Consider the following 14,379-nt stretch of genomic DNA (forward strand, 5'->3'; position numbering starts at 1 on the left):
TGGGGAATTGTCATATTCACAGCATCAAGTATGGCTGAATCTGATTGAAAGTAAACTGTAGGTTTTTAGAGTTTCATTTTACTTCATGAGGTTAGATTATACCAAATACTGCCCCCTTGTTGTTATTCAACAAGTCACTTGGCTTCAAATAATCTTGTTTAAAGAGGTGGACAGTCTGAAGGTCAATATTGTTCAGTTACATTTGGAGAAATTGTAAACTTAATAATATTTATATGTAGCTTAGATTTAAATCAGTTAACCAGGATAGTTTTGTTTTTGTTTTTTTGTGATCACATTTTTATTGTAATATTTGCAGTGACATACAAACATAGATTAACAAGGAACATGCAGAATAAAAACCAAAACAAACAAACAGACCAAAAAATAAAAAAGGATAGTTTTAAACACATATTTTTGTTTAATTCAAATAAACCAGTATTATAGCAGCAATGTTATATTTTGTAGAGTTTGCTGTGGTGATGGAGCCCAATGAGATGCCCCTGGTGATGAGGCCGGTCTAATGGAGTTATACTGATTTGAAAAACAAATACCATGCAGACCTGAATAGACCACACACATGCTTTCACATGGAACATTTTACACAGACACACAGATTGAGCTCTCCTTTGTCACTAAAGATGACCTGATCAAAGCTGAACCTATCAGTCATGTCTCACCTTCCTCTTTCACAGTGACACACCCAAACACTCTGTGTAAAATAGAAACCTTGTCTTACCTTTAATTGTATGGATAAGGGAGAGATCATCCTCCACAGTGTGTTACACAATAGCAGGGAGATTGAATTGCATGCACTCTCAGTTCACATAATATGTGCGTTGTAACAAGATGCTGTGCATGTAACCCAGAAACTCTTGGATGAGACATGGATGCTGAAAAATATGTAGTTCGCTTTTGCTAAAATCAGGTGTGATAATCTGATAAAGGGATTCAAATTTAGAGGTTACTTCATTACAAATCAGTTTTACACCAGAGATAATAAACATCTTAGTATATCTATAACACGGGGAAACAGATAGTGGCTGAAGATTGGGTTTGTAGCAGACTGGCAGTCAACATGGTTCTTCTTCTGTGATATATTTGCAGGTTGGATGGATGAATGGCCACTGATTTAGGCTGGGTCTTGGATGGATGGAATATGTAGCTGGAGTAGATAAACTGCGGAGCCATTTAAAGGTTTAGCCAATCAGAACTTGAGGAAAAATTAGACTCACGTTTTGCCAATCACAAATAAAAGCTGCACTGACTCTCGAGTTGAAAAAAGTACTTACAACAAACTCTCTGATGTAGTATTCCCATTTTGAAAAAGGTCTGCACTATGATGCCATCAGTTATACTTTAAAGGATACATGTTCAAAATCAGAAGCAGCTCTAATGCCAAGTAGGTTAACAGATATTAGGTACTTGCCTTAAACACACAAGTTGAATAAAACAGAAGAACAATCAGAGTCAGAACCAGAAACACTTCATATTAGGGAGACGGTGGGACATTACAGTTGCTCCAAAACATATCATCAAAAATATAATATACAAATGCAAGGATGAAAATTGTAAAGTGTTGAGTCTAGGTACAGTACAAATAAATACATTTAAAATAATTAACTGAAAGAAAGAATGAATATGAATTGTATAATAATTAAGTTAAAATATGTGTTTTACCTGAATGGGCTTTCAATTTAGACAAATATAAATTTCTGCGTTTCAAAATATGATCTTGTACTTCCAATATGAATATGTACAGATATGTGCATCCACGTAAAAGTGTCTGGCACTCTGGTAAGACTTATAAAAGTGGCGCTCCTTCTATTCTAGACCTAATATGAAAGATTTCTTCAAATGTGGGATGTTCTACTTGTGATGTTCTATCACTGCTCAGTCAGTGAGTTTTGTTTAAAGAAAAATATTCAAACAAGAAACATATCTGCCAGACATGTTACAGTTTTTTTTGATGGCTTAAACACAATTTTGAAAACAGGGCCCATTGTGTCAGAACTCTAGACACAATTCACAGAACCACACAGACAAGTAGCAGAACAACTCAGATCCTTTACAAAATGAAACACTCGTGTAACTTTGTTACCATATGACACACGTTTCATATGACTGAATTCTGTTTGAACCAGTTACACACTGCTGCTGCTAACCTAAAACACTTTTAGCAATTCTACTTCTCAGTGATAAGAGTACTGTAAGTGAAGTACACACAGAAAGAGCAAATATACAATACATTCACCAAACACTACACACAACCAATGCTGCATACTGATGAAAATATCATTTATTTCTCTCTATAGACCAAAATCAGTCAACATGTCAACAAAACATGTCCCAGTTTTCATGCTACTACAGTACTGTGCATAACACTATCAGACAAACATAAAATACTGTGTCCAGTTGCAGGTGAACTCACCTGCTGCATTTTTATAGTGCTTTAACCTGATTTGTGTGTCTACAATTAAGCAATCATGTGTGTGTGTGTGCACCTGATGGCTGTGTTTAACCAATTGGTTCATAGCTGTGTTAAATGGACAGTCAGTGCTTTGGAATTGCAATGAAGTGTCAAGTGTATAAAAGTGTGTTTAGTGTTTTCAAATCACTGTGTATTGTTTTGCAAAAAGTGAGACTGACATTGTGCTTATAGTGGTGCAGATCTGGGCCGATGTTTTGCTCCTTGCGTGTAAGGTTTTGATAATTGTTTGATACTTTTGATTTTAGTGTTTATTCAGTCGTAAACACTGTAAGCTTGTATGTACTGAAGTCTGCAATGTTGAGGACACTTGAACACACAGACCCTTCTGTATCCATTGAGTATACCGCCCCCCCTGTGGTCGTTCACCGTCACTGCACCCTCAGCTAGGCTTCTATTTGAACCCGGAAACAAAACCTTTCCTCAGAGATCATTTCCTGCAGATCACATTTGTTTCTACATTTTGTAAGAAATGGCGGACATGGATGAATTGTTCGGGAGTGATGGGGACAGCGACAATGAGCAGCGAGGTAATTTAGTCTCTGAGATGTTGGAATAGTAATCTCCTGGTGAAGTTATCTAACTGACTTTAGTTAGTTACTCATGCTGCGCTGTAGTTAGCTTGATTAGGACGAACAATGCTCGAGGAGAGGAAGCTCCAAACTGAAATGTGTTAGCCTTTAATTATGGTTCATTAACTTAACTTCATTAAAAACATGCCTAAGATTGTTTTCCTTTCCCCTCTTTATATATATATGTTGTATATTTTTTACTTCGTGGCTTTTACTTTCAGTTAAATTGTGTCTACTAGCTCGCAGCGTTAGCATGAAGCTGAGAGGGATGATGTTCTGTCTGAGCTTGATTCAGCTTTAGTTTGGTATCTGAGCTCAAAGTCGGGTTTAAACAAATTAATGCAAACAAATTAAAGTTGTATTTTTTTCGGAGGTATTTTGTGATCAGCCACATGTAAGATGTTAATCATTATGTGAAAACAACGTTCAAGATACTCTGACCGTGATTTGACTTTATACCAACCTATGCATCGATGTAAACCATTTAAAATAATTTTCCTTATGTCGAAAATATAAAAATGTTTTAATAAATTTTTCCTGCACCCAGCGTAAGGTGCAGATACAATCGTGTTACTCCCAGAATAAGCTACTGTAATTTACTTTATTATTATTTTTATTAAACTTTGTTTATTGGCTTTTTCACAATGACAATAAGAAACCCTAACATTTCGTGTACACATGCACAAATAGAGACAAAACACTGGAAAGTCAACCCCCCTAAAGAAAATCAAAAACAAACACAAAGAGAAAGTTAAGATAAATGATTAAATAAAATGTATCTAAGTAAAATAAAGCAATTAAACAACAGTAATAATAATCATATAATAATACATATGCACACAAATATACACATTTATACTTTTTTTGGTTGTACTGTAATTTATTTTTTATAAAAAAAATACAGTATTGATATTATTGATAGTAACTCAGCTGTCACTTTATGTGTTACTTCTGCAAAATATGATGCATTGCTGCCCAAAACTTGGCCCTAAAATGTACTATAGATAAAGATGCACAATTTTTGAGATTTGTTTATTCCCTCATGATACAGGTTTTAATTTGAATTGGTGCTAAATAGAGTGCCCTCTTCCTGATCTCTGGGGACATCAACTATTTATTACTACACAGCTTACTTTGTCTTCTGTACATACTTTTATTATCATTATTTTCGTTTTATTTGTATTTATATCATATTAATTACTTCTTCTATAAATATTATTTTATATTCTTAATTATTGTGTATAGGAGCAACTTTAATGACTGAATTTCCCCCCGGGATAAATAAAGTATTTCCGATCTGATTAAATAAAGCGGTTAAGGACCTAAATGTAATCTTTTACTCTGTGGCGATACACTGTGGGAAACCCATTTGCCATTTAACAAAACAAGATCAATTAAATTGAAGAAACATTCTCAAAAATATATGTATTTTTATTTAACAAAGGCAGTGTAGTCTACTTTCTCAAAGCATTTTCTAAAATTCAGAAAAGCTGTAATGAGATAATGATCTATCATTGTGTCATGTTGTTTTAATCATAAGTAAATGACAATCAACAGTTGTGCCAGAGCACTTAAGAAACTGATCATTCTATTTTGCTTTATTGACTCTTAGCATTCCCCGCTGTGAACTGACAGTAACAAAAATCATTTTGCACTACATAAAAAAACATCTGTCGTGTTGTGTTTCAGAGTCTGGCTCTGGGTCCGGTTCAGACTCAGAGCAGGAGAGACCTCGATCTGCAAGCAACGCCTCAGGGAGCGGCAGCGACAGTGAGAGGGAACGGGATGATGATGAGGAGGGAGGAAAACCCAGTATCAATAAGGTTTGTGACAGTCTGAAAAAAAGAGTGAGGATGCAAGTCTAGAAGTAACCTGCATAGATAAAAAAGACATTTGATGTAGTGATATTTATTTGTATTTATTTTAATAATCCAGCTTACAGGGCAGTTCTCTCTGATTAGTTATTGATGAGCATAACTGGAATAGTTTGTGTGCGCTCATAAAGATTAGGAGAAGTACAGTGCTCTTGAATGTTTTGAAGCTCCCCAAGTATCATCTATAAATAACTTTCCCCCCAGCAGCTCATCAAACCTGCAGGTTCACCTCAGGCGTCAAGCACCCCCGTAGAAACTGTGACCCTGCTAGAAACAGTCACTTCAAAATGATGATGCTGATTTGTACAGCAGCTAAACGCCCCTCTGTCTCTCTCTCTGAACAAACAGGAGCTGTTCGGAGACGACAGTGAGGATGAGCAGCGCAGTCAGCGCAGTCAACGAAGTCAGCGCAGTCAGCGCAGTCCGCACAGTCCACACAGTCAGCGCAGCGGCAGCGACAACCAGTCTGAGCGGTCAGGGAACCAATCAGACGCCAGCATGCACTCAGACCAGGGTGATCACTCTGAAGCTGAGCAGCACAGCGGCTCAGAGCAGGGACATCGAGACGATGATGAAGATGAGGAGGACAGGGGCCACAGGTCTGACAGAGGAAGCCCCGCTGGCAGTGGGATGTCTGGAGCAGGAAGTCCTCGCTCTGAGAGGGGCAGTGTGCGCTCGGACAGAAGGTACAATGTCAAGCACTCAATGTTCCTTGTTGTTGAAGTGAGATGAAGCGGTGCTGGATCAGAGCTCTTCAGAGACTTGTTTGTCAAAGAAGCACAGAAATATTAAAGCACTGTCTTTTTATAGAGATAAATTACAAACTTCTTTTGTGATGTAGGATATTTTCCTATGACAAAATTCAGAGGACAAACAAGAACAAGTTAATCACTAACAAGTGTTTGTAGTGTATGCAAATCAGATGGAGCTTTTTTCTCTGGTCCTTAGAGAGCCATCATGTGTCACAAACCTATGAAACCAAATAAGTACATCTTTCCCTTCTGGAGAGCTGGAATGGTAGCTACATTATCAACCTCTGCAAATGTACGCTGTACATAGTAAGACATTTTTTCAGCACTTTACTCTGCCATTACAAAAGCATTTTCGATGAAATACATACAGTATGTGGTTTCCACCTGCAGCCCACTGATCAGCTAACCAGGTCTATGCTGCTGAGGGAACTCTGGTTGATAAGTGAGCTGCTGGTATCCTCTGATTCAGAAATATCCTGAAATATTGTTATTGCCAAGTCCTCTGTGGGTTTGTGTGCTTGGGCAAACAGTTTACATACCTGCACCACCAGATAACTTGAGATCTCTCCTGCTTTCCAGTTAACACAGAGGTTTCTCTCCTCTCCTCTGTTGAGTCTCGTTCCTGCAGTCTGAGCTAAAAGTTGCCTCATACAACCCCCTTTAAAAAAAACCTAACTATCCCTTTAAATGAACTCAGGCAATGTAGTTTTTCATGTATCAACCCAACAAATACCATCCTGCTGCTGAAAACAGAGTGTCACATTTTTGATACTTTCAAAGTAAAGTTGTCTCCAAGAATTTTCTTACTCTACAGTGCCTAGCAGTTTGAAGACATTTCCCAGACTCTCTAAAACTGAAACCATGTAGTTGTGACCGAATTTTGTAAATATCTAGTTCCTAATATGGAACAATAGGCCTTAGACTGAGACCAACACTAAGACCAGGGTTGACACAAACATGTTGTTTGTTTCAGTCTTTTACAGAGATTTTATAAATGAAGGAAAACAGCTTGTTGGCAGCCTTATACTTCCACTTCAGTTGCAACCAATCATATTTCTTGGTGATATTTGTTCGTTATTCCCTCAAATTATTTTTAAAAGAAAAGCTCAAATTGTTATTACCAGAATCTCACAATGCGTCATTCATCTTGTTTGTTGGAACCAACTCCCCAAATCCAATAAACACTGATAGAAACCTTTGAAAAGCAGCAGCGCCTCACGTTTAAGAGGCTTAATAACTGTTAAGTGTTTTTAGTGTTTATTAAATTAATTAAACCAATTATCTGTTTACATTTTCCATGTACTTTCTGCTGATCCTCTCAACCTGTTGAGTGACTTGTTTTTCAGGCACTGGTCACAAAATGTTATTTTCATGTGAATAAAGTAACAACAAACCTGATGTTATCATTTCATGCTTGCTCACTCAATATGTTCCTTTCACACACAGCGTGCACAGCGACCCCGGGACCCCGCAGTCAGCACCCGGTACCCCTCACTCTGAGGCAGAAGCTTCTGGAAGAGAGAACCAATCAGATGATGAGAAATGGGAAGGGGGAGTTAAGAGCGACCAATCAGAGGACGAGGAGGAGAAACGCCGTTACTCTGATGAAGAAAGAGAGAACTCTGATGACGAGGGGCCGAGGAACAGGAAGCCAGGTACTCTGAAGGATACCCGGATCATGAGTCAACCCTCTGTGTTATTATTTACACATATTATGAGAGGATTAGAGCCATAAATACCCTCAGATTCATTTACTCTGAGATGCTTTAATGTGTTCTTCACCTTTTGGTTTACCGTATATCATGCAGTTTGTCAACTGTTCGATTTCCTTTTTCAGAGTCTGCAAAGGGCAGCGATAGTGAAGACGATTTCCTCCGACAGAAAACCAAAGCAAAGCTGGCCTCTGATTCAGACTCGGACAGTGATGTTGGAACAAAGAAACGTAAGAAAGGGATCACTTGTACCCGTCTGTTTATACTTCAAACATCACAGCTTCGTTCAAAGTCAAATCTACAGTTCTAATCTGAATTTTTCCTCCATATAAGCTGCTTTATCAGGTATTTAAAACACCTTTCATTCTGTTGTGTAGAAAAGGCATCAGCAGCAGACGACCTGTTTGGAGAAGCAGATGACATCTCTTCTGACAGCGACGCAGACAAGCCTCCAACTCCAGGACAGCCTCTGGTATCTGTCTGCCCTCTCCATCTCTGTCTCTCTCCTCAACCAATCATTAAGCCTCTTTAATTACCCAGAATCGTTTTTTATACGGGTGCCCAAATCTCTTTTTCCCTGAGCCTCTCACTAAGCTTTTCAAAGCTAATCCCTATTATCAAAGGTCAGTGAATCATCATTTTTCTTTTTTTTAATATTCTCTCCTTCTCTCTATCTGTGTGTGTGTACAGGATACAGAGGACGGGATGGAAGGCGATCACCCAGAAGAGGAACCTGCGCCTGAAACCCGTATTGAAGTAGAGATCCCAAAAGTCAGCACAGACCTGGGATCTGACCTTTATTTTGTAAAGCTTCCTAACTTCCTGTCGGTGGAGCCAAGGTCGGAACCGCAGAAATACAACAAACACACTTATTTAACTTCATTATTCTTTTAAAATGATGTAACATGATGAAGGAACAGCCACATTTCACACACATAATCAAAATTCTAAACTTCATTTTGATACTTTAATTAGAAGTTCTTTAGAAGGAGAGTTGTAAGAGTTTAAGAAAATCTTTCTTTAGGTGTTCAGCGAAATTCGTTGACACATGATGACTACAACAGTGTAAGTTCATACAGATTTATTTTTGGATTTTCCTCTTAAGGCCTTTTGACCCTCAGTACTATGAGGATGAATTTGAGGATGAAGAAATGCTGGATGAGGAGGGGCGGACGAGGCTCAAACTGAAGGTTTGTTGTCGATCATGTGTGTTTACATTTGTGTTTGTAGCTGTCTGTGTAGTATGCAAAGGAAATACATTGCAGCTATATCAGCTCCTTAAAGATTTAAGATTCATGAGTATGTGACAGACTTTATTTTTCATCCTCTCCAGGTGGAGAATACGATTCGGTGGCGAGTTAAGAGAGACGAGGAGGGGAACGAAACACGAGAGAGTAACGCTCGTATTGTCAAATGGTCTGACGGCAGGTTTGTGCGTACTGTCATGCTGGATGTTTGAGGTTATTAGCTGAGAACAGCTGGTTCTCTGTACTTTCCATGCTTCTGAAATGTGTCTTTCCTGCCACAGCATGTCCCTCCACCTGGGGAATGAAGTGTTTGATGTTTACAAAGCTCCTCTCCAGGGAGACCACAACCACCTGTTCATCAGACAGGGAACTGGACTTCAGGGACAGGCTGTATTCAAAACCAAACTCACCTTCAGGTAACATTCAAACATATCGTTGTTGTATAGGTGACCAGAGTCTTGCACATAGAGAGGGAAGTATGAGTTGTTGGGGACACTCGTCCTCGTCCTCCTCCTCTTCTGTTTGGCTCTCTTACAGCCGTACATGCACCAAATAAACCCCAGGGTGTCTCTAATTCCAAACAACAACAATAGCAGCCTTCATTCAAGCTCTGTGCAGAAGTGTACTGTGTAAGTCCCTGGATCACCTTGTGCAAGCTGGCCCAGGTTTCCTCCCTGTGAGAGCCGGTTAAGCTTCTTAGCGCCCCCGAGTCCACTTTGGATGTTCTGTCTTCTGGGACCACATGGGTCTAGTAGGAAAGGGGCCAAAGCTGCTTTAAAGCGCTGCAGGCCTCCACACACTCAGACAGGACATTACCATTTGTGCTGATCGGGTCCAATCATCAGAGCAGAGTTTGATTAGGATTAAGGCTGAGGTGTACAAATGGTTAGGTAAGAGTTATTTCTTTAAGAGGAGCTTTAGGAACCTTAGATAGAAGTGGAACACATTGAAGTAGAAAGCTAATTTTTTTAATAGCTTTTTAATTAATGAAGCTCAGAAATCATAAAGTGATCTTAAAGGCAAAAAACACAACTTCACCCCCTGCAAATCTGTCATGCTTCAGTTAGCCACTAGTTGTCTCTGGTGCAGGATCATGAACCTAAAATGAGGTGATGATTCAGAGACTTGTTTAAGCTCTTTTGGAGTCATTGCCGCTTTTCTTCCTTTTAGAAAACACTAAGCTGAGGCAGCCGTTAATGTTGGCATGTATGCAGGCGGAATTGGAATGAAATGCTGATTCCGTGGAAACTACTGTTGGACCAAAACAAAAACAGATGTGATTTCATAAAAAGTGTAGGAAGATGAAAGACCTCCTTGCAGGGGACAGTGTGGAAAATGACTCCGCTGTTTTTTTTCTTGGAGGTCCGAAGCAAGTTTCAAGCCAAAAGGTTTACTGTGTGTGATCCCTAATGGTGCACTGCGTAGTTTTACTGCAAACAAACAGTCATGATTACATGTTGCTTATTTCAGCAGAAGACATTGTGTACATATTTATACCTACAAAAACAGTAAAATGTATCGCCTTCCTCCTAAAACATATACCCATTTTTGGTATGATTCCCATTATTTGCAATATAGCAGTTTTTTCTACCACTGCTTTGTTTGTTTTAGCTTTAACTGCCAACATCAGTGCACAAGCATGATCCATTACCATAAATACACCATGTTGTTCACTTTGCATATTGATGCATATTTCTGCCCCAAACTTTTTCCATACCATGCAAAAGTCCCAAAAAGGGTATTTTTATATGTGTAGACTAATGCAGGGTTGGCAGCCAGCTGTGTTGTTTTTGCCAGTTTGCAATGCAAATCATCAGTTTGCATTGTTAATGAGGCTTTTCTTGCACGTTATGAGGAAACCAAGTTTAAAAACTAAAGAAAGGGATAAAAAAATTCCACTGAAAACCATTTTAATGTTTTAAAGAAAGATTAAATACAAAGTACAGTAGAATTTAATAGAATTTGACACAAGTGTTGTTTTCTCTTTGTACTTTCAGGCCCCACTCTACAGACAGCGCCACTCACAGGAAGATGACCCTGTCCTTGGCTGACCGCTGCTCAAAAACACAGAAAATCCGAATCCTTCCCATGGCCGGACGCGATCCTGAGTCTCATCGCAACGAAATGATTAAGGTAACACACACCACCACACACACACCCTGTCCATCTGTTCCCGTTCTGTTTGTCTTTCCTGTACCCAGGCGGAGAATGCCTTTGTTACCACAGAGACCTAAGAAGGTCACATGGGGCCAGTTGGTGACCAGCATCAGGCTCGGTTACATAAAGTCAAACCCTGACATGCTTACATAATGAGGTCACACAGTGTCCAGTCTAATGGAAACCATGTCAGCCAGTCAGAGGTGGGGAGGGGGAGGGGCTAGCTGTGTATCTACTGTCAACCAAACATGTTCTGCTGATAACAAAGTTTAGAGTTTCACTGAGGCACTCTGACTGTACGTGATGAAGATGTGCAGTGTTCAGCTTTTCCAACTGTTTATATAACAAACAACATTTTGATATCAGGAGTAGTCACATGCCACATGTCTTGCATACCCACATTATCTAAGAGACATTGAACTCATCACTGTATCTGTGAAGTCCCACATCAGCATGATCTGGAGCCTGAAGCTGTGTAGAACCCGGTAAAGTATCCCATTGAATGCCACTACACTAGACTTTCCTCAGCCCTTCAGTTCCCTTGTCCTGGCACTGAACTACAACAGAAGCTTGAGCAATTTGTTGTCTTTTGTTTGTTTTTCAACGGGCATCTTGATTGCAGTTGAAAGAGCCAAGGAGAGCTTATTCAGCTGTGGGGATGGCTGGGAGAGTTTTGGACAGGCAGCCTGCCCAAATAGCCAGACGGAGATCAGCAAATATTAAAAGAGAACATGTAAAATGTAAAGGGCACCTGGAAGATATTAGTTTCTTGTGCTTCTTTTCAGCCAGTGTTGGTGTGACAGAGGTATAACAATGTATCAGAGTTGTTCTGCTGCTAAGTTAGCATTAGAGTTACTAAGAGAGGTGAAATGGGGTCAAATCCAGCATGACAGAACAGCCTTCATTCGTTGATTTAATAGAAGTACAGTGAATTTCTCATCTATTTGAAAAATTCTAAATTACTTGCTAGTAATACACTTCATCAAACCACCTTCAAACTCGAAGCTTGTCTGTCATTAATTTCCTCTGCTGTGTCTCTCCCTGCAGAAAGAGGAGGAGCGTCTGCGAGCTTCCATCCGCAGAGAGTCCCAGCAGAGGAGGATGAGGGAGAAGCAACACCAGAGAGGCCTGAGCAGCAGCTATCTGGAGCCCGACCGCTACGATGACGAGGAAGAAGGAGAGGAAGCCATCAGCCTGGCAGCAATCAAGAGCAAATACAAGGGAGGAGGAGGCCTGAGAGGTGAGGAAGATCAGATATTCAACCACAATCACCCTTCTTTCTTTAATCTTCCTCGTACGTTTATTTCAAGTCACTGAGATCTAATGGACATCCTCCTTTTCTTTTCTTCTAATCCAGAGGAGCGAGCGAGAATCTACTCCTCAGACAGTGATGAAGGCTCTGATGATGACAAGGCCCAGAGGCTGATGAAGGCCAAGAAGCTTGACAGTGATGAGGTGGGTGTAGTAGTCAGTGCTACATGTTCAAAGATAGAAACAGATCATCCTGATAAAGACCATTGTCACAGCAGATAAATAAACACCAAGGTTTATTTATTTATCATGTGTCATTACGGTTATGCACAAGCAAGTGTAAAACACGTACCAAAAAATGATCAGAATAATCACTGACTCCACTAGGAAATCTCAAACTGCCCCTCAATCCAACCTGGCTGCTGTTTAAATGATGCCAGATCCTGTTATCATTCTGTTGCTTAACAATTCACTTCTTGTTTTTTCTTTTCACAGTTTTTTGCAACTAGGTCTCAGATTCACTGTAATCACACCAGATCTGTAATTCAACAATCAGTCCATCTTTATTTGTATAGCACCAAATCACAACAAAAGTTATCTCAAGACGCTTTTACAAACAGAGCAGGTCTAGACTGTACTCCATGTTAAATTATTAATAAAGACCCAACGTCAAGACAGGGTAAGACTCTCATCTTAATCCACCATGAGCATTGCACCCTGCAGTATTTAGCTAGTTAGAGCAGCAAGGAAAAACGTCCTTTCAACAGGCAGAAACCTCGAGCAGAACCAGACTCATGTTAGACAGACATCTGCCTTGACAAACAGGAGCAGCATGGGAAAGTTTTCTATAGGGTGCAGAGGTTTTGTCCAACAGAACAGCGTCTCAGCTTAACTTTGCAGTTCCTCCTTAGTTCCTAGTTTTCAAATACATGAAACAAGTTCTCATAAGGAAGATCAGTCATATATAAATTGTGTTCCCTTCTCTTTTGTAGACATTTTAGAACTACATAAATCTGCTTTTGAAATTAAGCCAAGACGTTACAAATACTTTTAATTGTGGTGTTAAATGTTTCCTTTCAAGAGCCCTTAAGTTCTACCTGTTAATTTTCATCTACTTAATGTCTTTGTTTTTGTTTGATTATTTTTAGTTTTGCTTGTGAAAGTATTACCCTGCTGCACAGATAGGGGGCAGTGTGATGCAATACACAGTGCAGATTGAAAGCAAACTTGTCCTATTACCCTCATGTGAACTGGAAATGGGATGGGGCACATACGTCCTCCTAAAGAACATGCAGTTAATTCTGCACAGACTGTTTCTGCAGAAAGTTATTGCTCTGCCAGAATAGAAGTGGATCAGCAGCAACATGACAAACAGAAAGTACCAAGGAGAGGTACAGAGTGTCTGCTTCTGTCAGCATGGGTGTTATTTCACATCAGAGAGTCATGTCTCCTGTTTTGTTTTGTGCAGGAGGGTGAGGGATCCGGCAAGAGAAAAGCAGAGGACGACGAAGAAGAAACGTCCACCAAGAAGGCAAAGAAATATGTGATAAGCGATGAAGAAGAGGAGGAGGAGGAGGGAGAGGAAGAGGGAGAGGAAGAGGAAGAGGGAGAGGGAGAGGAAGAGGGAGAGGAAGAGGGAGAGGAAGAGGGAGAGGAAGAGGGAGAGGAAGAGGGAGAGGCCGAGGAGGACGAATAATCCTTTTTGTTTGTTTTTTTATCGTTCACTGTATTATCAGTGCTCAGAGCCCACATGGCGTATAAACAGCCGCATCTTGTTTTGTAGATTTTCTTAAGACATATATGTGGGTGTGTATGTGTGTCTGTGTGGGTGAGTGTGTGTGTGATTGTTTATGTTCTGTACAGCTGAGGTGAAAATAAAGAATGTGTTGTCTTATGTAACTGAAGCGCCCAAAAGCCTTTTTTATTTTGTAACATTATGATTCATATGCATGAGTCACACTGTTGTGAGATTATGAAACATAAAGATTTGTCCAGTTTTTGAACAAGAAGGAGGTTATGGGGTAAATGTTCTGAATTTATCAGAGATTAAATTAGGTTAATAGCCTCACAGTGACACCCACTGCATAACGCTGACTCTCATCACAACAAAACTAGTTTTAGATATGTGCCGCAGTAATTTTAAAGTTCATCCAGTTCATGTAGATTAAATTTTGCCCTCACGGAAAAAGGTGGGGAGGGTTGTTTGGGGATAAATCTTATCTGCTGCTGAATGAACCAACTAAACCCACCTGACAGGAGTGGATTTTGGAGTTGAGACAAAGAGGCTACAGTATAGAGAGAGAGGATCCCCCTCAACCTGTCAGCTCAG

General features: G+C 39.8%; 1 protein-coding gene across 1 annotated transcript; it reads left to right on the forward strand.

The window, feature by feature from the left end:
* Positions 1-2,883: 2,883 nt before the first annotated feature.
* Positions 2,884-13,954, forward strand: leo1 (LEO1 homolog, Paf1/RNA polymerase II complex component). Its single transcript, XM_034680815.1, has 14 exons — positions 2,884-3,015; positions 4,747-4,880; positions 5,280-5,617; positions 7,130-7,338; positions 7,521-7,625; positions 7,773-7,867; positions 8,086-8,234; positions 8,501-8,585; positions 8,729-8,823; positions 8,924-9,058; positions 10,640-10,775; positions 11,847-12,039; positions 12,157-12,254; positions 13,519-13,954. The coding sequence occupies exons 1-14, from the start codon at positions 2,958-2,960 to the stop codon at positions 13,744-13,746; spliced, it is 2,058 nt and encodes a 685-aa protein (XP_034536706.1). The 5' UTR covers positions 2,884-2,957; the 3' UTR covers positions 13,747-13,954.
* Positions 13,955-14,379: the final 425 nt, after the last annotated feature.

This window comes from Notolabrus celidotus, chromosome 3, assembly GCF_009762535.1.
Source record: "Notolabrus celidotus isolate fNotCel1 chromosome 3, fNotCel1.pri, whole genome shotgun sequence".
NCBI classification, from domain to species: domain Eukaryota; kingdom Metazoa; phylum Chordata; class Actinopteri; order Labriformes; family Labridae; genus Notolabrus; species Notolabrus celidotus.